At 47.6% G+C, this 27,727-nt stretch overlaps 1 protein-coding gene across 1 annotated transcript; it reads right to left on the bottom strand.

Annotated features, from left to right (window-relative positions):
* Nucleotides 1-148: 148 nt before the first annotated feature.
* On the bottom strand, nt 149-26,809 carry LOC147091835 (uncharacterized). Its single transcript, XM_085976903.1, has 3 exons — nt 26,401-26,809; nt 18,794-20,018; nt 149-1,752 (listed from the first exon to the last, which is right to left on the bottom strand). The coding sequence occupies exons 2-3, from the start codon at nt 19,909-19,911 to the stop codon at nt 909-911; spliced, it is 1,962 nt and encodes a 653-aa protein (XP_085833029.1). The 5' UTR covers nt 19,912-20,018; nt 26,401-26,809; the 3' UTR covers nt 149-908.
* Nucleotides 26,810-27,727: the final 918 nt, after the last annotated feature.

The following is a 27,727-nucleotide window of genomic DNA, read 5'->3' on the forward strand; positions in this document are numbered from 1 at the left end:
GAGAGATGAGGAGAAATGTTTCCACTCAGAGTTGGGGGGATCTGGAACACTCGACCTGAAAAGATGGTGGAAGCTGATTACGTTAATAATTGTAAAGCAGAGTTGGACGGTGATGTGCCTTCAATAACCACAAAACTAGAAGTTATAGACTTTAACAAGTTGACTTTTAATCACTAAGATCAGAGCTACATCTCAACACACCGACTGGCTCACAGGAATGAGTCAGGAAAAAGGAAGTGAAACTATACACCGTGTGGGGGAGGGTAATATACATGAGTACAGGAAATACAGGATAAAGACAAACAGATTTCATTACAGACGGGAACTTGAGCAACTGACAGGGTTACGGACAAAAAGTGAGGATGTGGGACTAAACACGACGACTCTTTCAAAGAGCCGGCACAGGCACGATGGGCCGAATGGCCTCCTTCTGTGCTGTAAGTCTCTGTGAATCTATTCTATGAATAATAACTGTACAATACAGCGACACTCACAAATAATAATTCAATCATAATGTGACTGTGAGGATCGATTATTGCCACTTAGAATCATAGAAAGTTACAGCACGGAAGGAGGCCATTTCAGCCCATCGTGTCCGCGCCAGCCAACAAAGAGCGATCCAGCCTAATCTCACTTCCCAGCTCTTGGTCCGTAGCCCTGCAGGGTAAAGCATCCCAAGTGCACATCCAAGTACTTTTTAAATGTGGTTAGGGTTCCTGCCTCTATCACCCTTTCAGGCAGTGAGTTCCAGACCCCCACCACCCTCTGGGTGAAGACATTTCCCCTCAAATCTCCTCTAAACCTTCCCCCAATTACTTTAAATCTGTGCCCCCTGGTTTTTGACCCCTCATGGTTCAGTCCTGGTTGTGATTAACAGCAGCAACAATAGCAGAATCCAACCGCTGCAGTCACTTGTGAACTCGCTGGTGTTTCAGCAGGTGGGATGACTGAGTGAATCCCTTCCCACACTCAGAGCAAGTGAACGGCCTCTCCCCAGTGTGAACTCGTTGGTGTCTCCGCAGGGTGGATGAACAAGTGAACCCAGTCTCGCAGTGAGAGCAGGTGAACGGCCTCTCCCCAGTGTGAGTGCGCTGGTGTACAGTGAGCTCAGATGACTGCCTGAACCCAGTCCCACAGCGAGAGCACCTGAACGGTCTCTCGTCAGTGTGAACACGTTGATGGAACATCAGTTCCCCGGAACTTTTAAAGCACTTCCCACAGTCCGAGCATTTAAAAGGTCTCTCGTCAGAGTGAACTCGCTGGTGATTCAGCAGTGTGGATGAGCGAGTGAATCCCTTCCCACACTCAGAGCAGGTGAATGGCCTCTCCCCAGTGTGAGTGCGCTGGTGTATAGTGAGCTCAGATGACTGCCTGAACCCAGTCCCACAGTGAGAGCACTTGAATGGTCTCTCGTCAGTGTGAACACTTTGATGGCGTATCAGGGTCTCGGGACTTTTATAGCACTTCCCACAGTCCGAGCAGTTAAAAGGTCTCTCATCAGTGTGAACTCGCTGGTGTCTCAGCAGGCGGGCTGTCTCAGTGAATCCCTTCCCACACTCAGAGCAGGTGAACGGCCTCTCCCCGCTGTGAACACGCTGGTGTATCAGCAGTTTGGATGAATTAGTGAATCCCTTCCCACACTCAGAGCAGGTGAACGGCCTCTCCCCGGTGTGAATGCACTTGTGTCTCGAGAGGCCAGAGGGTTGGCTGAAGCCTCGTCCACACACAGAACATGTGTACGGTTTCTCCCCGCTGTGAACGGTGCTTTTTGCTTCCATGTTCAGAGGCCGGTGATATTCAGATCCGATGAGTTGACTGACTCTGTCAGATCTTGAAGTGATGTTTGGTTTGAGCTTCCTGTCTGTAAGTCCTCGCCTTCCAGTGCCCTGTAAAATTAATTTAAAACATGGAGCGTGAGAGACAACCCACAAAGGCAGGTTGTGAAATTGAGCTCAGTGAATCTGGACATTTGTGGGGCCGGCATTAGAAAAAAGTGACCATGAAAGCTGCCGGATTGTCATAAAAACCCAACTGGTTCACTAATGTCCTTCAGGGAAGGGAATCCACCACCTGGTCTGGGCCTACACAAGACTCTGGCCTCTATGGGAGGAGAGAGTGAGAGAGAGAGGGAGAGGGAGGGCGAGGGGGCGAAGGAAAGGAACTTTATACATCTGCAACTCGACCAGAATTTTGATAGAACCTCCAAAACCCGCAACTTCCACCACCTAGAAGGACAAGGGCAGCTGTTGTATGGGAGCACCATCACATCCAAGTTCCCCTCCAAGTCACACATCATCCTGACTCAGATATATTCATCGTTGCTGAGTCATAATCCTGGAACTCCTTACCGAACAACATTGTGGGAATACCTTCACCACACGGACTGCAGTAGTTCAAGAAGGCGACTCACCACCCCCTTCTCAACGGGAAACTGGGGATTGGCAATATTTGCTGCTCTTGCGAGCTACGCCCACATCCCAAGAATGAATTAAAACAAATCTGTAGATGTAAACTGGATTAAAAGCCTGTACAGAAATACTTGTTCCTAAAATAATACTCTTTTACATTGTACGGACAGTGTCTGTGTAACAATCTAATCTCCCCTAGAATCCACCTCCCTTGACAGTCTCACATTGGAGATTGTTGGATCCTCCTGGGCTCAGAAGTACTGGGGGTTAAACCCAACAGATTCACCTCCATCTCCACTCCAGCTCCAACTGAAACATAGAAACATACAAACATAGAAACATAGAAGATAGGAGCAGGAGTAGGCTATTCGGCCCCTCAAGCCTGCTCCACCATTCAACGCGATCATGGCTGATCATCCAAATTCAGTACCCGATCCCTGCTTTCTCCCCATATCCCTTGATCCCTTTAGCTTTAAGAAATATATCCAACTCCTTCTTGAATATATTTAATGATTTGGCCTCTGCTGCCTTCTGTGGTAGAGAATTCCACAGGTTCACCACTCTCTGGGTGAAGAAATTACTCCTCATTTCTGTCCTAAATGGCTTACCCTGTATCCTTAGACTGTGACCCCTGGTTCTGGACTCCCCTACCATCAGGAACATCCTTCCTGCATCTAGTCTGTCCAGTCCTGTCAGAATTTTATAAGTTTCGATGAGATCCCCTCTCATTCTTCTAAACTCCAGCGAGTACAAGCCCAAACATCCCAATCTCTCCTCATACGTCATTCCTGCCATCCCAGGTATCAGCCTGGTGAATCTTCGTTGAACTCCTTCCACGGCAAGAACATCCTTCCTCAGATAAGGCGATCAAAACTGCACACAATACTCACGATGTGGTCTCACCAAGGCCCTGTACAACTGCAGCAAGCCATCCTTGTTCCTGTACTCAAACCGTCTCGCTACGAAGGCCAACATACCATTTGCCTTCTTAACCGCCTGCTGCACCTGCATGCTTAGCTTCAGCGACTGGTGCACAAGGACACCCAGGTCTCATTGCACTTCCCCTTCTCCCAATCTATTGCTATTCAGATAATAATCTGCCTTCCCGTTTTTGCCACCAAAGTGGATAACCTCGCATTTATCCACATTATACTGCATCTGCCATGCTTCTGCCTAATCACCCAACCTGTCCAAATCATACTGGAGTTTTTCGGCATCCTCCTCACACACGCCCACCCTGCTTTGTGTCGTCTGCAAACTTGGAGATGTTACATCTAGTTCCCTCGTCTAGATCATTTATATATATTGTGAATAGCTGGGGTCCTAGGACCCATCCCTGCGGTACCCCACTAGTCACTGCCTGCCACTCGGAAAAAGACCCGTTTATTCCAACTCTTTACTTCCTGTCTGCCAACCAGTTCTCTATCCAAGTCAGTACCTTGCCCCCAATCCCATGTGCCTTAAATTTACACGCTAATCTCTTATACGGTACCTAATCGAAAGCCTTCTGAAAGTCCAAATACACCACATCCACTGGTTCGCCCTTATCTATTCTACCAGTTACATCCTCAAAAAATTCCAGTAGATTAGTCAAGCACGATTTACCTTTTGTAAATCCATGTTGACTTTGTCCTATCCTGTCACTGTTTTCCAAGTGCTCTGCTATTACATCTTTTATAATGGACTCTAGCATTTTTCCCACTACCGATATAATTCCCCGTTTTCTCTCTACCACCTTTTTTGAATAGTGGGGTAATATTAGCTACCCTCCAATCCATGGGAACTGTTCCAGAGTCTATCGAATTTTGGAAGATGGCCAGCAACACATCTACTATTTCTAGGGCTACTTCCTTAAGTACCCTAGGATGTCGATTATCAGGCCCTGGGGATTTATCGGCCTTCAATCCCGTCAAATTTCCCTAACACCATTTCCCTACAAATACTGATTTCTTTCAGTTCCTCCCTCTCATTAGACCCTATGTTTCCCGACATCTCTGGGAGGTTATTTGTGTCTTCCTTTGTGAAGACAGAACCAAAGTATGTATTTAATTGGCCTGCCATTTCTTTGTTCCCCATTATAAATCCCCCTGATTCTGACTGCAAGGGACCTATGCTTGACTTCACCAATCTTTTTCTCTTCACATATCTACAGTTAGTTTTTATGTTCCCTGAAAGCTTACTCTCATACTCTATTTTCCCCCTCTTAATTAATCCCTTTGTCCTCCTTTGCTGAATCCTAAACTGCTCCCAATCCTCAGGTTTACTGCTTTTTCTGGCCAATTTATATGTCCTCTCCTTGGATCTTATGCTATCTCTAATTTCTCGTTAGCCACGGTTGAGTCACCTTTTTTGTTTTATTTTTATGCTAAACAGGGATGAACTAATTCTGTAGTTCATCCATGCGATCTTTGAATGTTTGCAATTGCCTATCCACCGTCAACCCTTTGAGCAACATTCCCCAATCAATCTTACCTAACTCGCGCCTCATACCATCGTAGTTTCCTTTATTTAAATTCAGGACCCTAGTCTCGGAGTCAACTACTTCACTCTCCATCTTAATGAAGAATTCTATCATATTATGATCGCTCTGAACCAAGGAGCCTCGCACAACAAGATTGCTAATTAATCCTTTCTCATTACATAATACCCAGTCTAAGACGGCCTGATCTCGAGTTGGTTCCTCGACATATTGATCCAGAAAACCATCCCGTATACACTCCAGGAGTTCCTCCTCCACAGTATGTTTACTAATTTGGTTAGCCCAATTTATATGTAGATTAAAGTCACCCATGATAACTGCTGTGCCCTTATTGCACGCGTCTCTAATTTCCCGTTTAATGCCATCCCCAACCTCCGCATTACTGTTTAGTGGTCCGTATAACACTCCCACTAACGTTTTCTGCCCCTTGGTATTTCTCAGCTCTACCCATACAGATTCCACATCATTAGAGCTAATATCCTTCCTTTCAAGTGTGTTAATCTCCTGTTTAAAAAGCAATGCAACCCCACCTCCCTTTCCTTTTTGCCTATCTTTCCTGAATATTGAATAACCCTGGATGTTGTGTTCCCAGCCTTGGTCACCCTGGAGCCATGTTTCCAGAATCCCAATCATATCATATCCATTTACCTCTATTTGTGCAACTATTTCATCCACCTTATTACGAATGCTCTTCGCATTAAGACACAAGGCCTTCAGGCTTGTTTTTTTAACACTCTTACACCTTTTAGAATTATTATTTATTGTGGCTATGTTTGATTTAAACCCACGATTTCTCTGACCGCCACCTTTGTTTTTCTCCTTCCTGTCTTTTGCTTCTATCCTTGTTTCCCTTTCCTCTGTCTCCCTGCTCAGGTTCCCAACCCCCTGCCATTTTAGTTTAAACCCTCCCCCAGAGCACTAGCAAACACTCCCCCTAGGACATCGGTCCCGGTCCTGCCCAGGTGCAAACCGTCCGGTTTGTACTAGCCCCACCTCCCCCAGAACCGGTTCCAATGTCCCAGGAATTTGAATCCCTCCCCCTTGCACCATTCCTCTAGCCATGTAGTCATCTGAAATATCCTTCTATTTCTACTCTGACTAGCACGTGGCACTGGTAGCAATCCTGAGATTACTATCTTGGAGGTCCTATTTTTAAATTTACCTCCTAACCTATATTCAGCTTTTCGGAACTCATCCCGTTTTTTACCTATATCGTTGGTACCTATATGCACCACGACAATTGGTTGTTCACCCTCCCCTTCCAAAATGTTCTGCCTGGTGGTCAACCATTCTCTTCCTGCCTGTGCAGCCTTTACCTGCGGTGTGACCAACTCCCTAAACGTGCTATCCACGATGTCCTCAGCATCGCGAATGCTCCAGTATGCATCCACTCACAGCTCCAGCGCCGCAATGCGGTCTGTCAGTAGCTGCAGCTGGATACACTTCCCGCACACATGGTTATCAGGGACACAGGAAGTGTCACAAGAATTACAGACACCCTATAAACTCCGCCGCCTCGCTCTTTATATCACCGCCGCCGCTCCTCACAGGGGAGAAACCGGGTAAAGGTGGGGACAGTGGGAAGGGAGTCAGTTCCCTGTCTGCATTGGAAGTTCAACGGCGCAGCCGCACCTGCTCCGTGTGTGGAAAGGGATTTGTTTGTTCATCCCACCTGCAAACACACCAGCGAGTTCACACTGGGGAGAGACCATTTCAATTTCCTGACGTTGGGAAGAGCTTTAAAAGCCCCGGGCATCTGAAGGGACATCAGTGCCTCCACACTGGGGAGAGGCCATTCACCTGCTCCGTGTGTGGGAAGGGATTCTTGCAGTCCTCCAACCTGCTGACACACCAGCTTGTTCACACTGATGAGAGACCCTTTAAATGTTCTGACTTGTGGGAAAAGCTTTAAAAGCCCTGGGGAGCTGAAGAGACACCGGCTTCTACACGCTGGGGAGAGGCCGTTCACCTGATCCGTGTGTGGGAAGGGATTCGCTCGGTCCTCCAACCTGCTGGCCCATCAGCGAGTTCACACTGGAGAGAACCCCTTTAAATGTTCTGGCTGTGGGAAAAGCTTTAAAAGCTCCAGGGAGCTAAAGAGACACCGGCTCCTACACACTGGTGAGAGTCCATTCACCTGCTCCGTGTGGGGGAAGGGATTCACTCAGTCAACCCATCTGCTGATACACCAGCGAGTTCACACTGACGAGAGACCCTTTATAATGTTCTGACTGTGGGAAGAGCTTTAAAATCTCGAAGAGCCTTAAGGGACACCAGCGTGTTCACACTGATCATCAAATCTAACAGCACAGAAGGAGGTGATTCGGCCCATCGAGTCTATGCCGGCTCTTTGAAAGAGCTGGTCAATTTAGTCCCAAACCCCAGCTTTATCCCCAGAACTCTGCAAACTAGTCCTCTTCAAGGACATGTCCAATTACTGTTTGAAAGTTCCTGTGGAAGCTGATTCCAGCATCCTTTCAGATGGTGCGTTCCAGATCTTAACAACCCTCTGCGTGAAAACAATTCTCCTCATTTCCCTCTAGTTCTTTTAGCAACTATTTTAAAACAGTGACCTTTGGTTACCGACCCACTTGCCAGAGTGAACAGTTTCTCCCTACTTGCTCAATCAAAACCCCTCATCATTTTGAACACCTCTATTAGGTCTCCTCTTAACCTTCTCTTCTCTAAGGGGAACAATCCCAGCTTCTCCAATCTCACCACATAACTGAAGTCCCTCATCCCTGGTACCATCCTGGTCAACCTCCTCTGTATCCTCTCCAAGGCCTTGACATCCTTCCTAAAGTGTGGTGCCCAGAACTGTACACAATACTACAATACTCCAGCTGAGGCCAAAACCCTGCAGCTGTACAACACCCTGGTTAGACCACACCTGGAGTACTGTGAGCAGTTCTGGGCATCACAGGTTAGGAAAGATATATTGGCCTTGGAGGGAGTGCAGCGTAGGTTTACCAGAATGATACCCAGACTTCAAGGGTTAAGTTACGAGGAGGGATTACACAAATTAGGGTTGTATTCCCTTGAATTTAGAAGGTTAAGGTGTGATCTGATTGAAGTTTTCAGGATATTAAGGGGAACAGAGGGTAGATAGAGAGAAACTATTTCCGTTGGTTGGGGATTCTCGGACTGGGGGCATCGTCTAAAAATTAGAGCCAGACCTTTCAGGAGTGAAATTAGGAAACACTTCTACACACAAAGGGTGGTAGCAGTTTGGAACTCTCTTCTGCAAATGGCAATTGATGCGAGATCAATTGTTAATTTTCAATCTGAGATTGATAGGTTTTTGTTACCCAAAGGTATTAAGAGATATGGGCCAAATACGGGTGTATGGAGTTAGATCGCAGATCAGCCATGATCACATTGAATGGCAGAACAGGCTCGAGGGGCTGAAAGGCCTCCTCCTGTCCTATGTTCCTAACTGGTGATTTGTAAAGGTTTAGTGTAACTTCCTTGTTTTTGTATTCAATGGGCCTATTTACAAAGCCAAGTATCCCATACGATTTCTGAACCGCCTCACCAACTTGCCGTGGCACTTTCAAAGATTTGTGAATATGGACCCCCAGGTCCCTCTGCTCTTGCACCCCCTCAAAATAGTCCCATTTAGATTATACGGCCTCTCCCTGTTGTTTCTCCCAAAGTGCATGACTTCACACTTATCCTCATTTAATTTCATCTGCCTTGTGTCTGCTCATTTCACAGTCTGTCTCTGTCCTCCTGAAGTCTGCTACTACTATGCTCACTATTTACTATGTTGCCAAGTTTTGTATCATCCGTAAACTTCAAAATTGTACACCTATACCCAAGTCCAGGTCAGTTATATATAACAAGAAAAGCAATGGTCCTAATCCCGACCTCTGGGGGAACCCACTGCATATTTCCCTCCAGTCAGAAAAACATCCCTCAGCACTGCTCACTGTCTCCTATCCCTCAGCCAATTATATACCCAAATTACCATCATCCCTTTAATTTCCTGTGCTTCTATTTTCCGAATAATTCTCTTATGTGGTACTTTGTCAAATGCCTTTAGAAAGTCCATGTATACAACATCTGCTGCACTACCTTCATCAACCCTCTGTTACTTCATCAAAGAACTCAATCAGGTTAGTCAGACACGATTTACCTTTAACAAATCCATACTGGCTGCCCCTTATTAACCCATGCTTCTCCAAGTGAGAATTAATTTTGACCTTGACAATGGTCTCTAGTCGTTCACCCACCACTGACATTAGACTGATTGGCCTGTAGTTACCAGGTTTATCCCTCTCCCCTTTTTTAAACAGGGTGTAACATTTGCAATCCTCCAGTCCTCTGGCACCCCTCCCATATATCTGAGGGAGATTGAAAGATTGTGGTCAGAGCTTCTGCTATCTCCACCCTAGCTTCCCTCAACAACCTAGGATGCATCCCATCCGGACCGGGTGACTTGTTAACTTTGAGTGATGACAACCTATTTAGCACCTCCTTTCTATCCATTTTTATCCAATTTCTCTACTCCCCCCTCCTCTACTGCGACATGAACTTCATCCTCTTCTTTTGTGGAGACAGATGCTAAGTGCTCATTCAGCACCTCAGCCATGCCCTCTGCCTCCGCATGATGAGCTCCTATTTGGTCCCTAATCGGCCCCACCATTCATTTAACTATCCTTTTACTTTTCATATGTTTATAGAAGATTTTTGGGTTCTCTTTTATCTTACCCGCTAATCTATTCTCATATTCTCTTTGCCCTTATATCCTGTTTCAATTTCCCCCGCACTCTCTGTATTGTCCTGGTTTTTGACTGTATTCTGTACCTGACATTTGTCGTAAACCTCCTTTCTCTGTTTTATTCTAACCTCGATATCCTTTGTCATCGGGAGCTCTAGCTTTGGATGCCCATCTTTCCTCCTTATGGGAATATGCTTGGTTTGTACCCGAACTATCTCAGCCTTGAAGGCCTGCCATTGGTCATTCACTGTTTTCCTGGACAATCTTTGTTTCCAGTTCACCTGTGCTCGATCCCTTCTCAAATCACTGAAATTGGCTCTCTTCCAGCTGGGTATTTTCACCATTGATTCTTCTTTGTCCCTTTCCATAACTACTTTAAACCCAATGATTTTGTGATCACTGTTAACCAGATCCCTCCTGTCCCAGAACCGATGAGAGACCCTTTAAATGTTCTGACTGTGCAAAGAGGTTTCAGAGTTCATCCAACCTGCTGAGTCACCAGCGAGTTCACACAGATCTTCAAAAAAAGGAAGATGTTTTAGAAAGGCTGGCGGCACTAAAAGTTCACAGCCATCTCAGAGTAGTGTCCCTTTAATTACAATCTCGCGGAACAAGAAGAATCGCTGTCCCTTTAACTACCACAAATCCCTGTGTGGAGGAGAGGGGGAGATAAAGTCTGTCCCAGTAACTGTCGCAGAACAGAATTAGCGACCCTGTCCCATAAGGGCTTGACCCACCCCCACTCCCTGCTTTTCCTCAAGTGTCTCATCCTTAAAATTCTCAGCCTTGTTTTCAAATCGCTCCGTGGCCTCGCCCCTCCCTATCTCTGTAATCTCTTCCAGCCTCTACAAACTGCCCCCACCCCGAGATATTTGCGCTTCTCTAATTCTGCCCTCTTGAGCATCCCCGATTTTAATCGCTCCACCATTGGTGGCCATGCCTTCAGCTGCCTGGGCCCTAAGCTCTGTAATTCCTTCCCTAAACCTCTCCATCTCTCTACCTCTCTCTCCTTCTTTAAGATGCTCTTTGACCAAGCTTTTGGTCATCTGCCCTAATATCTCCTTATGTGGCTCGGTGTCAAATTTTGTTTTATAACGATCCTGTGAAGAGCCTTGGGATGTTTTACTGCATTAAAAGGGCTTTATAAATACAAGTGGTTGCTGTTTCCTGAAACTAATAATAAATTCTCCAGAGGGAAAAAAACTTGTACTTTTACTCCCAAATATTAGAAAGTTTGTTCCACAGAAGCACGGGGTTTATCTGCTTTTATGGATGAAATTAAAAGGTCTCTATTAGAACCTGAGCCAGTGTGTTGTGAGCCAAAGAGCTTTGTGTCCAATGAGGGGAATAAAGGCCCACAGCCTCCCCTGGCCCCGGGCCCTGAACAAGGGACTGGAGAAACTCGCTGCCCTGTGGATCAGACAATCAGCCGGCGCTAGTCCTGCCCCTCGGGCTCCCCGATTGGTTGGAGGACCCGCCGCCGGCTCGCTCCTCCAGCACCACCCCGCTCGCTCCCTATTGGTCAGAAGCTCACGTCAATCAGGCAGTGGGCCCGGGTCACGTGTCCCTCACCGACTTTACAAAGAAAGCCCCGCGCAGAGCTGCAGGTCGGCAGGAGCGGGTTCGGGAGGTTAATAAACTGCGGGTAGGCCACACCTCAGGGTTTATAATGTTGGAGAATGGTCTCAGGCCCGAATGAGATCCAGAGGCCGAATGTGTTCCACCGGAGGGCAGCGGTGAGGCTTTTTCTCAGTGACAGGCCCGGGTTACGTGCCGCCATCTTGGTGAAGGAAAGACAGACCGGTTCTACCTGCAGCAGGGCGCATGCGTGGCCATCTTTGTACAGGAACAGAGAGTGGGCAGGGCTTCAGGGTCCCAGTGACCAAGAGGGACAATCATTGACTCATTGATTCTCACTCTGCACACAGCAGGTGGAGAACTGAAGATTTCAGAGTCCCAGTGACCAGGACAGACAATCATTGACTCATTGACTTTATTCTCACTCTGCACACAGCGGGTGTAGAACTGAACCCAACCAGAGTAGAGGGAGGGGGAAAACTGGGAGTGGAGAAAAGAAATGTTGGAGATGGTGCGATGGGTTTGGATTTCAGCACAGGGAGGAGGGAGAGTGTGTGGGATGGGGATTTACAGCTTTGCGGTTAAAATGTGTTATTTTGGTCATATTTCTAGATTTGCCATTTTCTGCCCACAGGGCAATCACAGTGCACTGACCAACACCTCAGCTTGTCAGAATAGGGCAGGTGGAACTGAGCCAGAGGCAGCTCTGGGACTTCATCTTCTGAGCATTGGGTTGGGAAAGAAGAATTCCATTGTTTATTGGGCCCTGGGCGAGCACTGCCCTCCCTCCCACAATGTTAATATGTTGATGCATCTGTCTATTTATATACTAGGAATGTTTTAATTGCTTTCACAGCAAAATGCATTTATTATTAAACCTCCACAGAAACAACTGTGGTAACAATTGAATAAAACTCAGAGAGTTGTCAGGAACTGGAACGCTCGACCTGGAAAGGTCATGAGCTGATTCCATCAATGAGTTTAAAAGGGAGTTGGGCGGGTACTTGAGGATGAGGATCTTACAGGGTTACAGACAACAAGCAAGGATGTGGGACTAAGCACAAGTGCTCTTTCTAAGAGACAGCACAGGCACGATGGGCCGAATGACCTCCTTTGTGCTGTACTTTTCAATGATTCTATGAAAACTAACAGAACCAAACAAAGAAATGATCTTCCTTGGTTATTAATCATTTCAATAAATTTCAACAGGGTTCTCTATACACCAACAACAACCTACCTTTATATAGAGCTTTTAAAACATCTCAAGGCACTTTACAGTAGGGTAATGAGGCAATAATCGACACACATACTTTGTTTGTGGTCCAGTGCACTGACACAAACTTCCTTCACAACTGTAACAATTTTATTGCGGTTGCTGTGAAGGCTGCGCTCGCTCTGCTCGTACACCTGGTCTCCAAAGGAGGCAAAACAGGACTAATGCTGCCGAGCTCAGCTCTTTTTGATCAGAAAATATCAACTGTTTCGCCTCGCCAGGAAAGGTCATGAGCTGATTCCATCAATGAGTTTAAAAGGGAGTTGGGCGGGTACTTGAGGATGAGGATCTTACAGGGTTACAGACAACAAGCAAGGATGTGGGACTAAGCACAAGTGCTCTTTCTAAGAGACAGCACAGGCACGATGGGCCGAATGACCTCCTTTGTGCTGTACTTTTCAATGATTCTATGAAAACTAACAGAACCAAACAAAGAAATGATCTTCCTTGGTTATTAATCATTTCAATAAATTTCAACAGGGTTCTCTATACACCAACAACAACCTACCTTTATATAGAGCTTTTAAAACATCTCAAGGCACTTTACAGTAGGGTAATGAGGCAATAATCGACACACATACTTTGTTTGTGGTCCAGTGCACTGACACAAACTTCCTTCACAACTGTAACAATTTTATTGCGGTTGCTGTGAAGGCTGCGCTCGCTCTGCTCGTACACCTGGTCTCCAAAGGAGGCAAAACAGGACTAATGCTGCCGAGCTCAGCTCTTTTTGATCAGAAAATATCAACTGTTTCGCCTCGCCAGGAAATGCACAAAAGAGGCAGCAGTGCTGATTGGCTGCCCAGGAAAGTCCTATTTAGATTAAAGTCCTTCACCCAGCGGGTGCTGCGAATGTGGAACTTGCTGCCACAGGGAGTGGTTGAGGCGAAGAGCATGGATGTATTTAAGGGGAAGCTGGATAAACACATGGGAGAAAGGAATAGAAGGAGATGCTGATAGGGTGAGATGAAGAGAGATGGGAGGAGGCTCGTGTGGAGCATAAACACCACATGGACCAGTTGGGCCGATTGGCCTGTTTCTGTGCTGTACAATCTGTGTAATTCTATGTACTAAGAGAGGAGAGAATGTTCCATAGAAACTAGAATTATCTGTTCCGAATTTTAATCCTGAACTTACAGTGATGTCTTTTGTAAACTGCTTTTACAGGGAATATAATCGGCCTTTGAATGTGGAAGGAGAAATGTTTGCCTGTTCTGTCTGTGGGAAAAGATTTCAAAGATCGGTGTGACTGGAAAAGCACCAAGACACACACACCCGAGTGAGAGTGTTCCAGTGCACTGACTGTGGAAAGAGCTTTAACCAGTTACACAGTCTGAAAAAACATCGCACCGTTCACAACGGGGAGAAACCGTACACGTGTTGTGTGTGTGGATGAGGCTTCAACCGATTGTCCAACCTGGAGAGACACAAGGACACCCACACCACGGAGAAACTGTGGGAATGTGCGGACTGTGGGAAGGGATTTAGCTCCCCGTCCCGCCTGGAAACTCATCGATACAGTCACACCAGGGAGAGGCTGTTCACCTACTCCAAGTGTGGGAAGGGATTTAGTCAGTCATCCCACCTTCTGACACACCAGCGACTTCACACTGAGGAGAGACCATTCAGTTGCTCTCACTGTGGGAAGAGGTTCAGGCAGTCATCTCACCTCATTGAGCACCAGTGCATTCACACTGGGGAGAGACCGTTCACCTGCCCTGTGTGTGAGAAGGGATTCACTAATTCATCCACCCTGCTGATACACCAGCACATTCACGCTGCAGCGAGGCCGTTCACCTGCCCTGTGTGTGAGAAGGGATTCACTAATTCATCCACCCTGCTGATACTCCATCACATTCACACTGCATAGAGGCCATTCACCTGCCCCATGTGTGAGAAGGGATACACTAATTCCTCTGACCTTCTGAGACACCAGTGCATTCACACTGGGGAGAGGCCATTCACCTGCTCCGTGTGTGGGAAGGGATTCAATCAGTCATCCAACCTGCTGACACACCAGCGAGCTCACACTGGGGTGAGGCCGTTCACCTGCTCCGTGTGTCGGAAGAGATTTACTCAGTCATCCAACCTGCTGACACACCAGCAAGTTCACACTGGGGAGAGGCCGTTCACCTGCTCAGTGTGTGAGAAGGGATTCAGTCAGTCATCCAACCTGCTGAGACACCAGCAAGTTCACAAGTGACTGCAGAGGTTCGATTCTGCTGTTATTGCTGCTGTTAATCACATCCAGGACTGAACCATATTCATTCTGACAGTTGGGGTTTGTTTCTGCTGATGTTAATAACCCCTATATCTGGGCTGGATTTTAATATTCTGGATATATAGCTGATTGAGTTGTCGGGGCTGCAGTGTCCCTTTAAGTACTGCTGTCTAATCTTTCCCCTTAATTTCTGATGAGTGTTCCTGAAATATTTTACAATAAAATTATGAACTTTTACTTCAATCGTATATTAATCTTTGCTATAAAATCTACAATTCATTGTCTGAAAGATTCCATTGATTATCATCTCCAATTAGAAAGTGCTGATTAATCCTCGCTGACAACTCTTACTGACTTGCACATTACACACAGTGGCACCTCCATTATCCACCAGAAAGAAGGGGAATGGAAATCGGTGGAGAATCGAGAGTTCCAAAATGTTGCCCCTCCCGTCTGGTACAGCAATCCCCTCAGCACGGGAATGGAGACAAGTCCAGTTATAGTGACGGGATGTGTTAAAGGTATTTACTCAGACGGGCGGAAGGTGGGAAGTGGTGTTCCACGGGGATTGGTGCTGGGACCACTGTTGTTCACCATTTACATGAATGATTTGGACTTGGGAATCAGAAGTACAATTTCAAAATTTGCTGATGACACTAAATTGGGGGGTGTAGTTAATACTGAGGAAGACTGCGATAGCATCCTTGTAGAATTATTCAGTTGTGTTCAGTAAATAGCACCATTTTTTAATTTGCTTTGACTGATCACATCACTATATAATTATGTGAAAAACAGAAATCATTACAAGCTCCCAATTTCAGAATTGTTAGATTCAACTCAACTTCTTCCAAGTACAATCTAACATTTCAAACATTGTAATGGATGTAGGCGAGATATTAGGACTGTTGTCTAACACAATCCAAACACAGTGACACACAGACAGATGGGCAGGTGTAGCTTCACAGCGAATCCTTTCAAGCCTCACTAAAAAGTGGCAGACTGGCAATCCATTGTTCACTAATGGAGTTGTGATCTTTGTAAATTAAGAAATGGAAATGTGTCAAAGAGTTGATTAACAGAGTGGGGCATCATCTTCCTTTGATTTCTATTTCTGACACCAGGCAACAGAAAAAGGTCATTACAACACGACATAAACAGACTCTTCAGGTGTGAGACATCAGACTTCAGAACAACACGTCTGCCAGCTCTGGCCACAAACCCCAGTACAGTCAACCTTTCAGCAGCTGCAGCCCTGATTAAATAACTAGTAGTTTAACATGTCTAGTAGAGCTTTTGTATCAAAATAGAAGAAATGTATTTGTGACACACACACAATTAATAATTCAATCACAATGTGATTGTGAGGACCGATTATCGCCTCTTGATACCTTCCGTGTCCAGCGGTCAAGGAAGGTATCAAGTGAACCGGTGGACACCGCCTGCTCCCTCTCCAGGGCCACCCGGGCAGGGACAAGACCATGGGAGAGAGGCAGGCAGCCAGAGTGACCCCCCATGGGCCCCGCCCATCCTGGGCCTACAAATTGCTGTTTTCACCAGGCCCAAGAGCAGGTCCAGGAGAAGATCCTCCCACTTACCCACCCCACTCCGCACTGGGCGGCCAAAGATTAGGAGCGTGAGGCTAAACTGTAACCAAGAGTTGAGGAGCAGCCCCTTCAGGTAACTACACAGGGGCTGTAACCTCTCACACTGAATATATACACGGCCCGTGGACTCCTCTAGGCCACAGAAACCACATCTGGCCTTGGAGTCCGGAAAGGAGCTTAAACTGTTGCACACGACAGCTCCCTGTAACAGTCTCCACCCCAGATCCCCAATGATGCCGGGAAGGACCCCCGCGTAGAGAGCCCTCCATTGGGGACCCCTGCCTCCGCCAGACAGCAAGCTTACCTGACTGACATTGGGCAATAAACTAAATTAATCAATAAATGATACAGAAACCCGAGTCCCCGGGTCCTCAGCCCTGGTGTGAAGTACGCTGACCACCAATTTTCCGTTACTAACTCGCACCTCAGGCCCCGCCCAGTCTGGTTTAATTGCTAAATGTTTTCTAACTCGGGTTCAGGCCTGTCATTCTACGGGAAACTTACAAGGCCTCATTTATTGATGTGTCCCACCCGAGCGGCTGTTAATGGCTTTAATAAACTGGCAGCAAGATTTTATTAAAGGTGGAAAGAGGTGAAAAATGCAACTAGCAATGCCTCAAAACTCGCGGGCAGAGAAATCCACTTCATCAGTGTCCCTGCCACAGGACTCAATATCCACCCCCTCCACCACTGGTACACTGTGTCTGCAGTATGTACGGTCTACAAGATGACCACGGTCAGGCCGTGTGGAGTCAAGGGCCAGGCAGCAGAATGGATGGAATGATCGCTACAAACTTCCCTTAACTCCAACCCTCTGATTTCTGTTTTGTAGCCATCTTTCCATCCATTCTGCTGCCGGGCCCTTCACTGCACACAGCCTGACCTGGGTCATCTTGTAGATCTTACATACGGTTTATGGATAGCAAGCTGATCACAAAACAGAAAACAGAGAGTAGGGGTTGGGATTAGCTACTCAGACTGGCAAAAGTTGGGAAGTGGTGTTCCACAGGGATCGGTGCTGGGATCACTGTTGTTCATAAACGATTTGGACTTGGGAATCAGAAGAACAATTTCAAAATTTGTCGATGACACCAAATTGGGAGGTAGAGTTAATACTGAGGAAGACAAAATGCAAGATATTAATAAATTTCAGAATGGACGTGTAATTGGCAAATGAATTTCACTGTAGATCAGTGTGAGGTGGTTTGTTAATGAATTTCACTGTAGATCAGTGTGAGAGGGTGTGTTTTGGTGGGAAGAATAAGGAGGCCACTCACTATTTGGACAAGGGGGTGAAATTGGGTTGCTTTGTGCCTTCTGTGATATTCAGCGGGAGGTTAGCGGTGGCGGTAGACGGTAGCGCCCCCGCGGCACTGCACCGCCGGCAGTGACGTCATCGCCATGCGCAGCACCCCGGCTGCAGCCTTGGGTTGCGACCCCTGACCTATCGGCAGACGATATGTCCAACAGGGTCAGGGGTTGTTCCTGCAGCCGCGCGGCGCCACTTAAAGAGCAGGTGTCAGGCGGCAACTTTTTATTTTGGCCGACTGCCAGCACTTGCCCCCTTCCCCTTTCTTCTTCGGGGTGTCAGCCGCGATCGCTCAGCCCGGCGCTCCTCTTGATCCGACACCCCACTCCCCGGTGGTCCAGCAGGGCCCCAGTGTGCGCAGTGCTAGGCTCCTCCCCGTTAATCAGGGAGGGAGGTCTGCTATGACACGGTGCTATGTGCCGACGGGCGTGGCACTGTTACATGAAGTGCCAGGAAATTCACTGGTAGCGCCTCAAGAGGGAGGGGAGCGATTCCAGTAGCACCCCGCCTCCTGCTTGGGGCGCTACCACTGAATTTAATGTGCAGGGGCGCTAACTTTTTCAGGGGGCTAAAATTAGCCGCTGTGATGTTAGCGACCCAAAGGGGGCATCACCGAATTTCCCCCTAAGAGTCTAAATGGGCTGGAGGAGCAGAGAGATCCAGGGATACAGATACACAAATCACTAAAAGTAGCAACACAGGTTAATAAGGCCATTAAAAAAAAGCACTGGGGTACATTCCTAAAGGAGCCTTCTGTTCCTTGCCTAGGAGCTCGGAACCATGGCAGAGAGCGGCTGGGACACGTTTCTCACACGCCTCGAGATTAACCCTCATTGGGAATTTGCTGTCAGTGAAGAGAGAGAAGAAAGACCAAAGTGCCGTTTGCCCCTCTCAGTGTGGCCCTGAAGGACTGTGTCCAGGCTGGAGTTTTGTTCCCGCCGTACGATCCTCCCCCAGATTGTCCTTTCTGAGCTGCAGCCAGGTGATGCTAAACACTCAGGTGGGAAAGACAAAAATCTACAACAATGTGTTTAAAACAAAGTTGATTTATTGGACATATATCCAGAATATTAAACTCCAGCCCAGTTACAGGGGTTATTAACATCAGCAGAAACAATCCCCACCTGTCAAAATGAACATGGTTCAGTCCTGGATGTGATTAACAGCAGCAACAACAGAATCCAACCCCTGCAGTCACTTGTGAACTCGCTGGTGTGTCAGCAGGTTGGATGAACGAGTGAATCCCTTCCCACACACGGAGCAGGTGAACGGCCTCTCCCCAATGTGAGTGCGCTGGTGTGTCAGCAGGGTGGATGACACAATGAATCCCTTCCCACACACGGAGCAGGTGAACGGTCTCTCCCTAGTGTGAGTGCGCTGGTGTCTCAGCAGGGTGGATGACTGAGCGAATCCCTTCCCACACACGGAGCAGGTGAACGGCTTCTCCCCAGTGTGAACACGTTGATGGCATATCAGTTGCCCAGAACTTTTAAAGCACTTCCCACAGTCCGAGCATTTAAAAGGTCTCTCCCCAGTGTGAACTCGCTGGTGTATCAGCAGGTGGGATGACAGAGTGAATCCCTTCCCACACTCAGAGCAGGTGAACTGCCTCTCCCCAGTGTGAACTCGCTTGTGTGTCAGCAGGGTGGATGACTGAGTGAATCCCTTCCCACACACGGAGCAGGTGAATGGCCTCTCCCCAGTGTGAACTCGCTGGTGATTCAGCAGGTTGGATGACTGAGTGAATCTCTTCCCACACTCAGAGCAGGTGAATGGCCTCTCCCCAGTGTGAGTGCGCTGGTGTACAGTGAGCCCAGATAATCCCCTGAACCCAGTCCCGCAGTGAGAGCACCTGAACGGTCTCTCGTCAGTGTGAACACATTGATGGCGTATCAGTTCCCCGGAACTTTTAAAGCCCTTCCCACAGTCCGAGCATTTAAAAGGACGCTCCCCAGTGTGAACTCGCTGGTGTATCAGCAGGTGGGATGACTGAGTGAATCCCTTCCCACACACGGAGCAGGTGAACGGCCTCTCCCCACTGTGAGTGTGCTGGTGTACAGTGAGGTGAGATGACTGCCTAAACCTAGTCCCGCAGTGCGAGCACCTGAACGGTCTCTCATCAGTGTGAACACGTTGATGGCGTATCAGTTCCCCGGAACTTTTAAAGCACTTCCCACAGTCCGAGCATTTAAAAGGACTCTCCCCAGTGTGAACTCGCTGGTGTCTCAGCAGGATGGATGACTGAGTGAATCCCTTCCCACACTCAGAGCAGGTGAACGGCCTCTCCCTGGTGTGAACGGTGCTTTTTGCTTCCATATTCAAAGGCCGATGATATTCAGTTCCTGATGAATCGAGTGACTGTCAGATCTTGACGTGATGTGTGGTTTGAGTTTCCCGTCTGCAAATCCTCCCCTTCTAATACCCTGTAAAATGAATTTAAAACAGGGAGCGTGAGAGAGAACCCACTAAAGAGGCAGGTTGTGAAATTGAGCTCAATGAATCTGGTCATTTGTGGGGCCGGCACTAGAAAAAAGTGACCATGAAAGCTGCCGGATTGTCATAAAATCCGACTGGTTCACTAATGTCCCTCAGTGAAGGGAATCTGCCACCTGGTCTGGGCCTCTATGGGAGAGAGAGAGAGAGAGAGAGAGAGAGAGAGAGAGGTGGGAGGGGGCGAAGGAGATGGACTTTATACATCTGCAACTCGACCAGAACTTTGACAGAACCTCCAAAACCCGCAACCTCCAGCACCTAGAAGGACAAAGGCAGAAGGTGCATGGGAGCACCATCACCTCCAAGTTCTCCCAGTCACACACCATCCTGTCTTGGACATATATCGCCGTTGCTACATCATCACTGGGTGAAAATCCTGGAACTCCTTACACAACAGCATTGTGGGAGTACCTTCACCACACGGACTGCAGCGGTTCAAGAAGGCGGCCCACCATCACCTTCTCAACGGGAACATGGGGATTGGCAACATATTCTGGTCTTGCGAGCGACGCCCACATCCCAAGAATGAATTAAAACAAATCTGCAGATGTAAACTGGATTAAAAGCCTCTACAGAAATACTTATTCCTAAAACAATACTCTTTTACATTGTAGGGACAGTGTCTGTGTAACAACCTAATCTCCCCCAGAATCCACCTCCCTTGACAGTCTCACATTGGAAATTGTTGGGTCCTCCTGGGCTCAGAAGTACTGGGGATTAAACCCAGCAGCTTCTCCTCCATCTCCACTCCAGCTCAAACTGAAGCAACAAAAAGACCTACACAGGCGGCCAGGGACCTACCTTCCGTCAGCCTGCAATAAAACTCTTCCCCACAGCTGCTGACTAATGGCGGCCGCAGCACCCACAATTCACCGCGCCCCAGAAACCACTCTATTCAACGCGCTGATTTACCCGCTGAGAGTGCGCATGCTCCCCGGGGCCGCGGGCCATTCTGGGAGCCTGGCTCCTGTCCTTTGTCCCGAGTCTGACATGGTGGAACCAGCTGAAGAAACCGGGAAGCGGCGGCTCGGATGGGGGAGGCGCTGCACCCTGGGTTTCCTGGTGCCAGGGCCCTGGTCGCACGTCCGCTGGGCCTGACCGCTCTGATTCTGATTGAGGTTCTTGATGAGGTAACAGAGAGGGTTAATGAGGGCAATGCGGTTAAGGTGGTGTACATGGATTTCCAAAAGGCGTTCGACAAGTGCCACATAATAGGCTTGCCAGCAAAGTTGAAGCCCATGGAATAAAAGGGACAGTGGCAGCATGGATACGGAATTGGCAAAGTGACAGGGAACAGAGTAGTGGTGAACGGTTGTTTTTCAGACTGGAGGAAGGTATCCAGTGGTGTTCCCCAGGGGTCGGTACTAGGACCACTGCTTTTCTTGAGAGATATATATATATATTATATCTATCTACTATCTATCTATCTTCTATCTTCTTCTTCTATAATATATAAAAGGATACATCTGTCTGTCTGTCTGTCTATCTGTCTGTCTGTCTGGCTATACACTCTAAAGTTATAGAGCGTACCTACACGTGCGTTACATCAAAAGAAAGCTTGCGATTCCGGAACGGTCGTAAGCGTATTTACGTTTCGGCTGGACAAAAATTGCGCCCGCGGTATCCAAAAAACGTTTAAAATTCCGCTCATTATCTGCTCATTAGCATTGCGTTACATCGAGGTCGACCAATCGTACGGTCCAGTGACCCGACGGTCGACCAATCGGTGCGTGTGTGGGCGGGCCTTATCGTTCTGAACCGAGGTGAGTCGACGCTATCTTGATTCCAAACTTTTCATTTCTTTTTCCTGCTTTCTGCGTGTTTCTTTTCAAATCTACATTTCCACCAAAAAAAGTCGCTTTTAAAACACAAAATGTTTAAAAAAGTTAATTCATTTGTAAATCTTTTTTCTAACCTCTATAATTTTCCTACCTTTCACCGTTTTTCCAGGCAGGCCTCGAAGCCTGGGCGCCCGATTCCGAACCAGCGGCCAGCCACCTTGGTAAAGGCTGGCTGGGCTCACTGCAAGCTCCTCGCGCTGCACGGCGCACGCGCATGCCAGCCGCAATCGGCCGTCTCAAGCCGCTCAGGCCCGGAGATCGGGAGGCAGAGAGTTACAAAGGCAACCAGGCCCGGCCAGCCGCAATCGGCCGTCTCAGGCCCGGCCTCGGAAGGGCGGGGCTCGGGCTCACCGGGGCGCTGCGCTCGGCATGTCAGTGCGTGGGGCGGCACGGAGCTCAGCGGAGCCATCGCCGGCAGAGGGGAGAGGGTCTGCTGGCTCCCCCCTCCCTTTCTCCCCCCCTCCCTTCCTCCCCCCCTTGGTGACCGGGAGGGGTCGCTGTGCCGGACTCAGTCCAAACCGTCGCTCCCTGTGCGCATGCGCGGACTATCGTCTGTCAATCAACCATCAGCCAGAAGAGGTCGCTGGTGAGACCAGTGAAGAAAGAAACACTTGCATTTCTATAGCACCTTTCACCACCACCGGACATCCCAAAGTGTTTTACAGCTAATGAAGTACTTTTGAAGTGTAGTCACTGTTGTAATGTAGGAAATGCGGCACACAGCAAGCTCCCACAAACAGCAATGTGATAATGACCAGATAATCTCTCTTTTTGTTAAATCTGTTTCTCTCTCTACGGATGTTGCCTGGCCTGCTGAGTGTTTCCAGCATTTCCTGTTGTTATTTCAGATTTCCAGCATCCGCAGTATTTTGCTATTATCCTTTTGTTACATTGATTGAGGGATAAACATTGGCTAGGACACCGGGGATATTTCCCCTGCTCTTTCCCAACAACCCGTCTATATTCTCCTGTAGCCTGAGGCTTCCCTCCTCGCTATTTACCACTCCACCCATTTTCGTGTCATCTGCGAACTTACTGATCATACCTCCTACATTCATATCTAAATCATTAATGTACACTTCAAACAGCAAAGGACCCAGACCCTGTGGTACACCACTGGACACAGGCTTCCAGTCACAAAAACAACCTTCGACCATCACCCTCTGCCTCCTGCCACTAAGCCAATTTTGGATCCAATGTGCCAAATTGCCCTGGATCCCATGGGGTCTTACCTTCTTGACCAGTCTCCCATGTGGGACTTTGTCAAAAGCCTTACTGAAGTCCATGTAGACGACATCAACTGGACTGCCCTCATCCACACACCTAGTCACCCCCATCGAAAAATTCAATCAAATTGGTTAGACATGATCTCCTCCCTGACAAAGCCATGCTGACTATCCTTGATTAATCCTTGCCTCTCCAAGTGGAGACTAATTCTGTCCCTCAGAATTTTATCCAATAATTTCCCTACCATTGATGTTCGGCTCACTGGCCTGTAATTCCCTGATTTATCCCTACTACTACCTTTCTTGAATAATGGTACTACGTTAGCTGTTCTCCAGTCCTCTGGCACCTCCCCTGTGGCCAGAGAGGTTCTGAAAATTTGTGTCAGAGCCGCTGCAATCTCCTCCCTTGCCTCACACAGCAGGCTGGGATACATCTCGTCTGGGCCTGGGGGTTTATCCACTTTTAAGCCCGCTAAAACCACCAGTACCTCCTCCCTCTCAATACTAATTTGTTCAAGTATTTCACAATCCCCCTGCCTGATTTCTATGCCTGCATTGTCCTTATCCATAGTGAACACAGATGCAAAATATTTATTTAAAACCTCACCTACATCTTCTGGCTCTGCACACAGATTGCCACTTTGGTCCCTAATGGGCTCTACTCTTTCCCTGGTTATCCTCTTGCCCTTAATATACAAACAAAACACCTTGGGATTTTCCTTTATTTTGCCCGCCAGTGTTTTTTCATGACCCTCTTCGCTCTCCTAATTTCTTTTTTTAAGTACCCCCCTGCACTTTCTGTACTCCTCTAGGGCTTCCACTGCTTTTAGTCCTTTGTATCTGCCAAAAGCCACCCTTTTTTTCCTAATCCATTCTTGTATGTCCATCTTCAGCACCGGTGTGTATCTGAGTCAATGGGCCTCTCTCTGGCCATTCTCCCCAGTCCATCTCCAGGACCAGCGTGTATCTGAGCCAATGGGACTCTGTCTGTACTTTCTCCCCAGTCCATCTCCAGGACCAGTGTGCGCCTGAGTCAATGGGACTCTCTCTGACCTTACTCCACAGTCCATCTCCAGGACCAGTGTGTATCTGAGTCAATGGGACTCTCTCTGACGTTTCTCCCCAGTCCATATCAGTCTTTACAGTAGAAGACACTAAGAATATCCCAACACTGGACAAACAGGGGACTAAAGGGGGGGGGGGGGGGGGGAGGAGCTAAACACGATCAAAATCACTAAGGAAGTGGTACTCGGTACAATAATGGGGCTCAAGGCGGATAAATCACCTGGACCTGATAGCTTACATCCTAGGGTCTTGAGGGAAGTGGCGGTAGGGATTGTGGATGCATTGGTAATAATTTTCCAAAACTCCCTGGACTCGGCAAAGGTCCCGGCAGACTGGAAAACTGCTAATGTAACACCCTTATTTAAAAAGGGCAGTAGACAGAAGGCTGGAAACTATAGACCGGTTAGCCTAACATCTGTGGTAGGTAAAATTTTGGAGTCCATTATTAAGGAGACAGTAAGAGGACATTTGGATAATCATAATTTAATAGGACAAAGTCAGCATGGTTTTATGAAGGGGAAGTCATGTTTGACAAATTTGCTGGAGTTCTTTGAGGAAGTAACATACAGGGAGGATAAAGGGGAACCAGTGGACGTAGTGTATTTAGACTTCCAAAAGGCATTTGACAAGGTGCCACGCAAAAGATTATTGCTTAAGATAAAAAACCACGGGATTGGGGGTAATATTCTGGCATGGATAGAGGATTGGCTATCTAACAGAAGGCAGAGAGTTGGGATAAATGGTTCATTCTCAGACTGGCAATCAGTAACTAGTGGTGTTCCGCAGGTGTCAGTGCTGGGTCCCCAACTCTTTACAATCTATATTAACGATTTGGAGGAGGGGACCGAGTGTAACATATCAAAGTTTGCAGATGATACTAAGATGGGAGGGAAAGCAGTGAGTGAGGAGGACATAAAAAACCTGCAAGGGGACATCGACAGGCTAAGTAAGTGGGCAGAGATTTGGCAGATGGAATACAATACTGGAAAGTGTGAGGTTATGCACTTTGGCAGGAAAAATCGTAAAGCAAGTTATTATCTTAATGGCAAGAAACTGGAAAGTACTGAAGTACAAAGGGATCTGGGGGTCCTGGTGCACGAAACTCAAAAGGTTAGTATGCAGGTGCAGCAAGTGACTAAGAAGGCCAATGGAATGTTGGCTTTCATTGCTAAGGGGATAGAATATAAAAATAGGGAGGTATTGCTTCAGTTGTACAATGTATTGGTGAGACCGCACCTGGAATACTGCGTACAGTTTTGGTGTCCATACTTAAGAAAGGACATACTTGCTCTCGAGTCAGTACAAAGAAGGTTCACTCGGTTAATCCCGGGGATGAGGGGATGGACATATGAGGAGAGGTTGAGTAGATTGGGACTCTACTCATTGGAGTTCAGAAGAATGAGAGGCGATCTTATTGAAACATATAAGATTTTGAAGGGGTTGGATCGGGTGGATGCGGGGAGGATGTTCCCGATGATGGGTGAAACTAGAACCAGGGGGCATAGTCTTAGAATAAGGGGCTGCTCTTTCAAAACTGAGATGAGGAGGAACTACTTCACTCAGAGGGTGGTCGGTCCATGGAATATGCTGCCCCAAAAAGCTGTAGAAGCTACATCATTACATAAATTTAAAACAGAAATAGACAGTTTCCTAGAAGTAAAGGGAATTAAGGGTTACGGGGAGCGGGCAGGAATTTGGACATGAGTCTAGGTTCGGATCGGTCATGGCCCTGTGGGTAGCGGAGCGGGCCCAGGGGCCGTGTAGCCTGATCCTGCTCCTATTTCGTGTGTCTAATTCTGTTAGATTCAGGAGATGGTTCTGTGATAGTGGATTGGCGGTTAGGATCAGATCAGCCATGATCTTATTGAATGGCGGAGCAGGCTCGAGGGGCCAATTGGTCTACTCCTGCTCCTATTTCTTATGTTCTTATGACCACTGTGTGTCTGAGTCAATGGGACTCTCTCTGACCTTTCTCCCCAGTCCATCTCCAGGACCAGTGTGTTTCTGAGTCAATGGGACTCTCTCTGACCTTTCTCTGCAGGACCAGTGTGTTTCTGAGTCAATGGGACTCTCTCTGAACTTTCTCCCTCGCGCGGCCGCTTCGACCCAATGTTCCCAGAGATTGCCTGAGAGAGGCCGGCGCTGCTGTAAATGTCGGAGATTCTCTGATCCACACTCACCGCACCATCCGCCGCTCCTCCGTCCCGCCGCCATTTTATCTCCTTCCTCAAACCGGAGCCTCATCCGGGGACTGCGAGCAGCACCGAGCATGCGCACTGCGGGCACACAGCGCGCGCTTTAAGTCCCTCACGGAGTCCGTCTTTTCTATTGGCTGCGACTCGTAGATTGACAGCTGCGCTCACCAATCGCAGCCCGCAACGCCTCGGGGCCCGCCCACTGCGTTAAAATGCCGCCGCCAGCTCCGGGGTCACGTGGCTCCTGATCGGCCGTTCAACCGCCTCAGCGCGCGGGTGAGGTCATAGCCCCGCCCACCCGCGAGCCCTTGTTGCCCAAGGTGCCGGCCGACTGCTGTCCCTTCTCCCCGGGCGGGCGGCGGCTGTCCTTCCCCCGGGGGCGGTCTCCTCTCTAACTCTGTTCTCCAACTGCTCCTCCCCGCTCCGGGCTGCGGCTTTTATAGCAGCCGCCGGCCCCGTTCAGCCCAGCCCAGCCGCGCCTTCTGATTGGCTGAAAACCCGGCAAATCTCGGCCTCTGATTGGCGCGTTTTTCAATCCGCTACAACCTCGGACACCAACGAAAAAGGCGGCTCATAGAATAAGAGCTCGTCTGTGAATCAGACTCGTTATTGTTAAAGTGATGGCCCTCTGTGGGACTGAATATTAACCAGTTATTAAAATCATTGCATCTGTGGGACTGAATAATAATCATTATTGTTAAAATCATTGCATCTGTGGGACTGAATAATAATCATTGTTAAAATCATTCCATCTGTGGGACTGAATATTAACCAGTTACTAAAATCATTCCATCTGTGGGATTGAATAATAATCATTATTGTTTAAATCATTGCATCTGTGGGATTGAATAATAATCGTTAAAATTATGGTATCTGGGACTGAATAATAATTAAAACTATGTCATTTGTGAGACTAAATAATAATCATTACTGCTAAAGATTGTCATCTGTGGGACTGAATAATCATTTTAATTAAAATTATAGCATCTGTGAGACTGAATAATTCATTATTAAATTGTGAATGATGGCAAATTGATCCTTTAAAATTACTGGTTCCTGAATTGACAGATTTAATTTCATTTTAGCTTTTCAGCGACCCGCTTATAAATGAGTGCTTTGTACAAAACAGGGCAGTGACAATGCATCATTTTGTTATATATTTGTTAAATTTCAATCTATTTTAAATTAACGATATACTGTATTACAAAAACGCACCAGCAAAATCTGAACATACGACAAAAAAATGAAAGTGGGGGTTAAATAAAGAAAGGATGATAAAACATTTTTTTAAAGAGTTTCGTTCTTTATGCTG

The sequence above is a fragment of the Somniosus microcephalus genome, unplaced genomic scaffold (genome assembly GCF_052327205.1).
Source record: "Somniosus microcephalus isolate GS21.2 unplaced genomic scaffold, FLI_Smic_1.0 unresolved_chr3, whole genome shotgun sequence".
NCBI lineage: Eukaryota > Metazoa > Chordata > Chondrichthyes > Squaliformes > Somniosidae > Somniosus > Somniosus microcephalus.

Coding starts and splice junctions, on each gene's coding strand:
- LOC147091835 (XM_085976903.1), bottom strand. CDS start 19,911: ATGGAAGCAAAAAGCACCGTTCACACCAGGGAGAGGCCGTTCACCTGC. Junction 1,753..18,793: donor ACACACCAGCGAGTTCACAA/GTGACTGCAGGG, acceptor CACCGTTCACAG/CGGGGAGAAACCGTACACAT.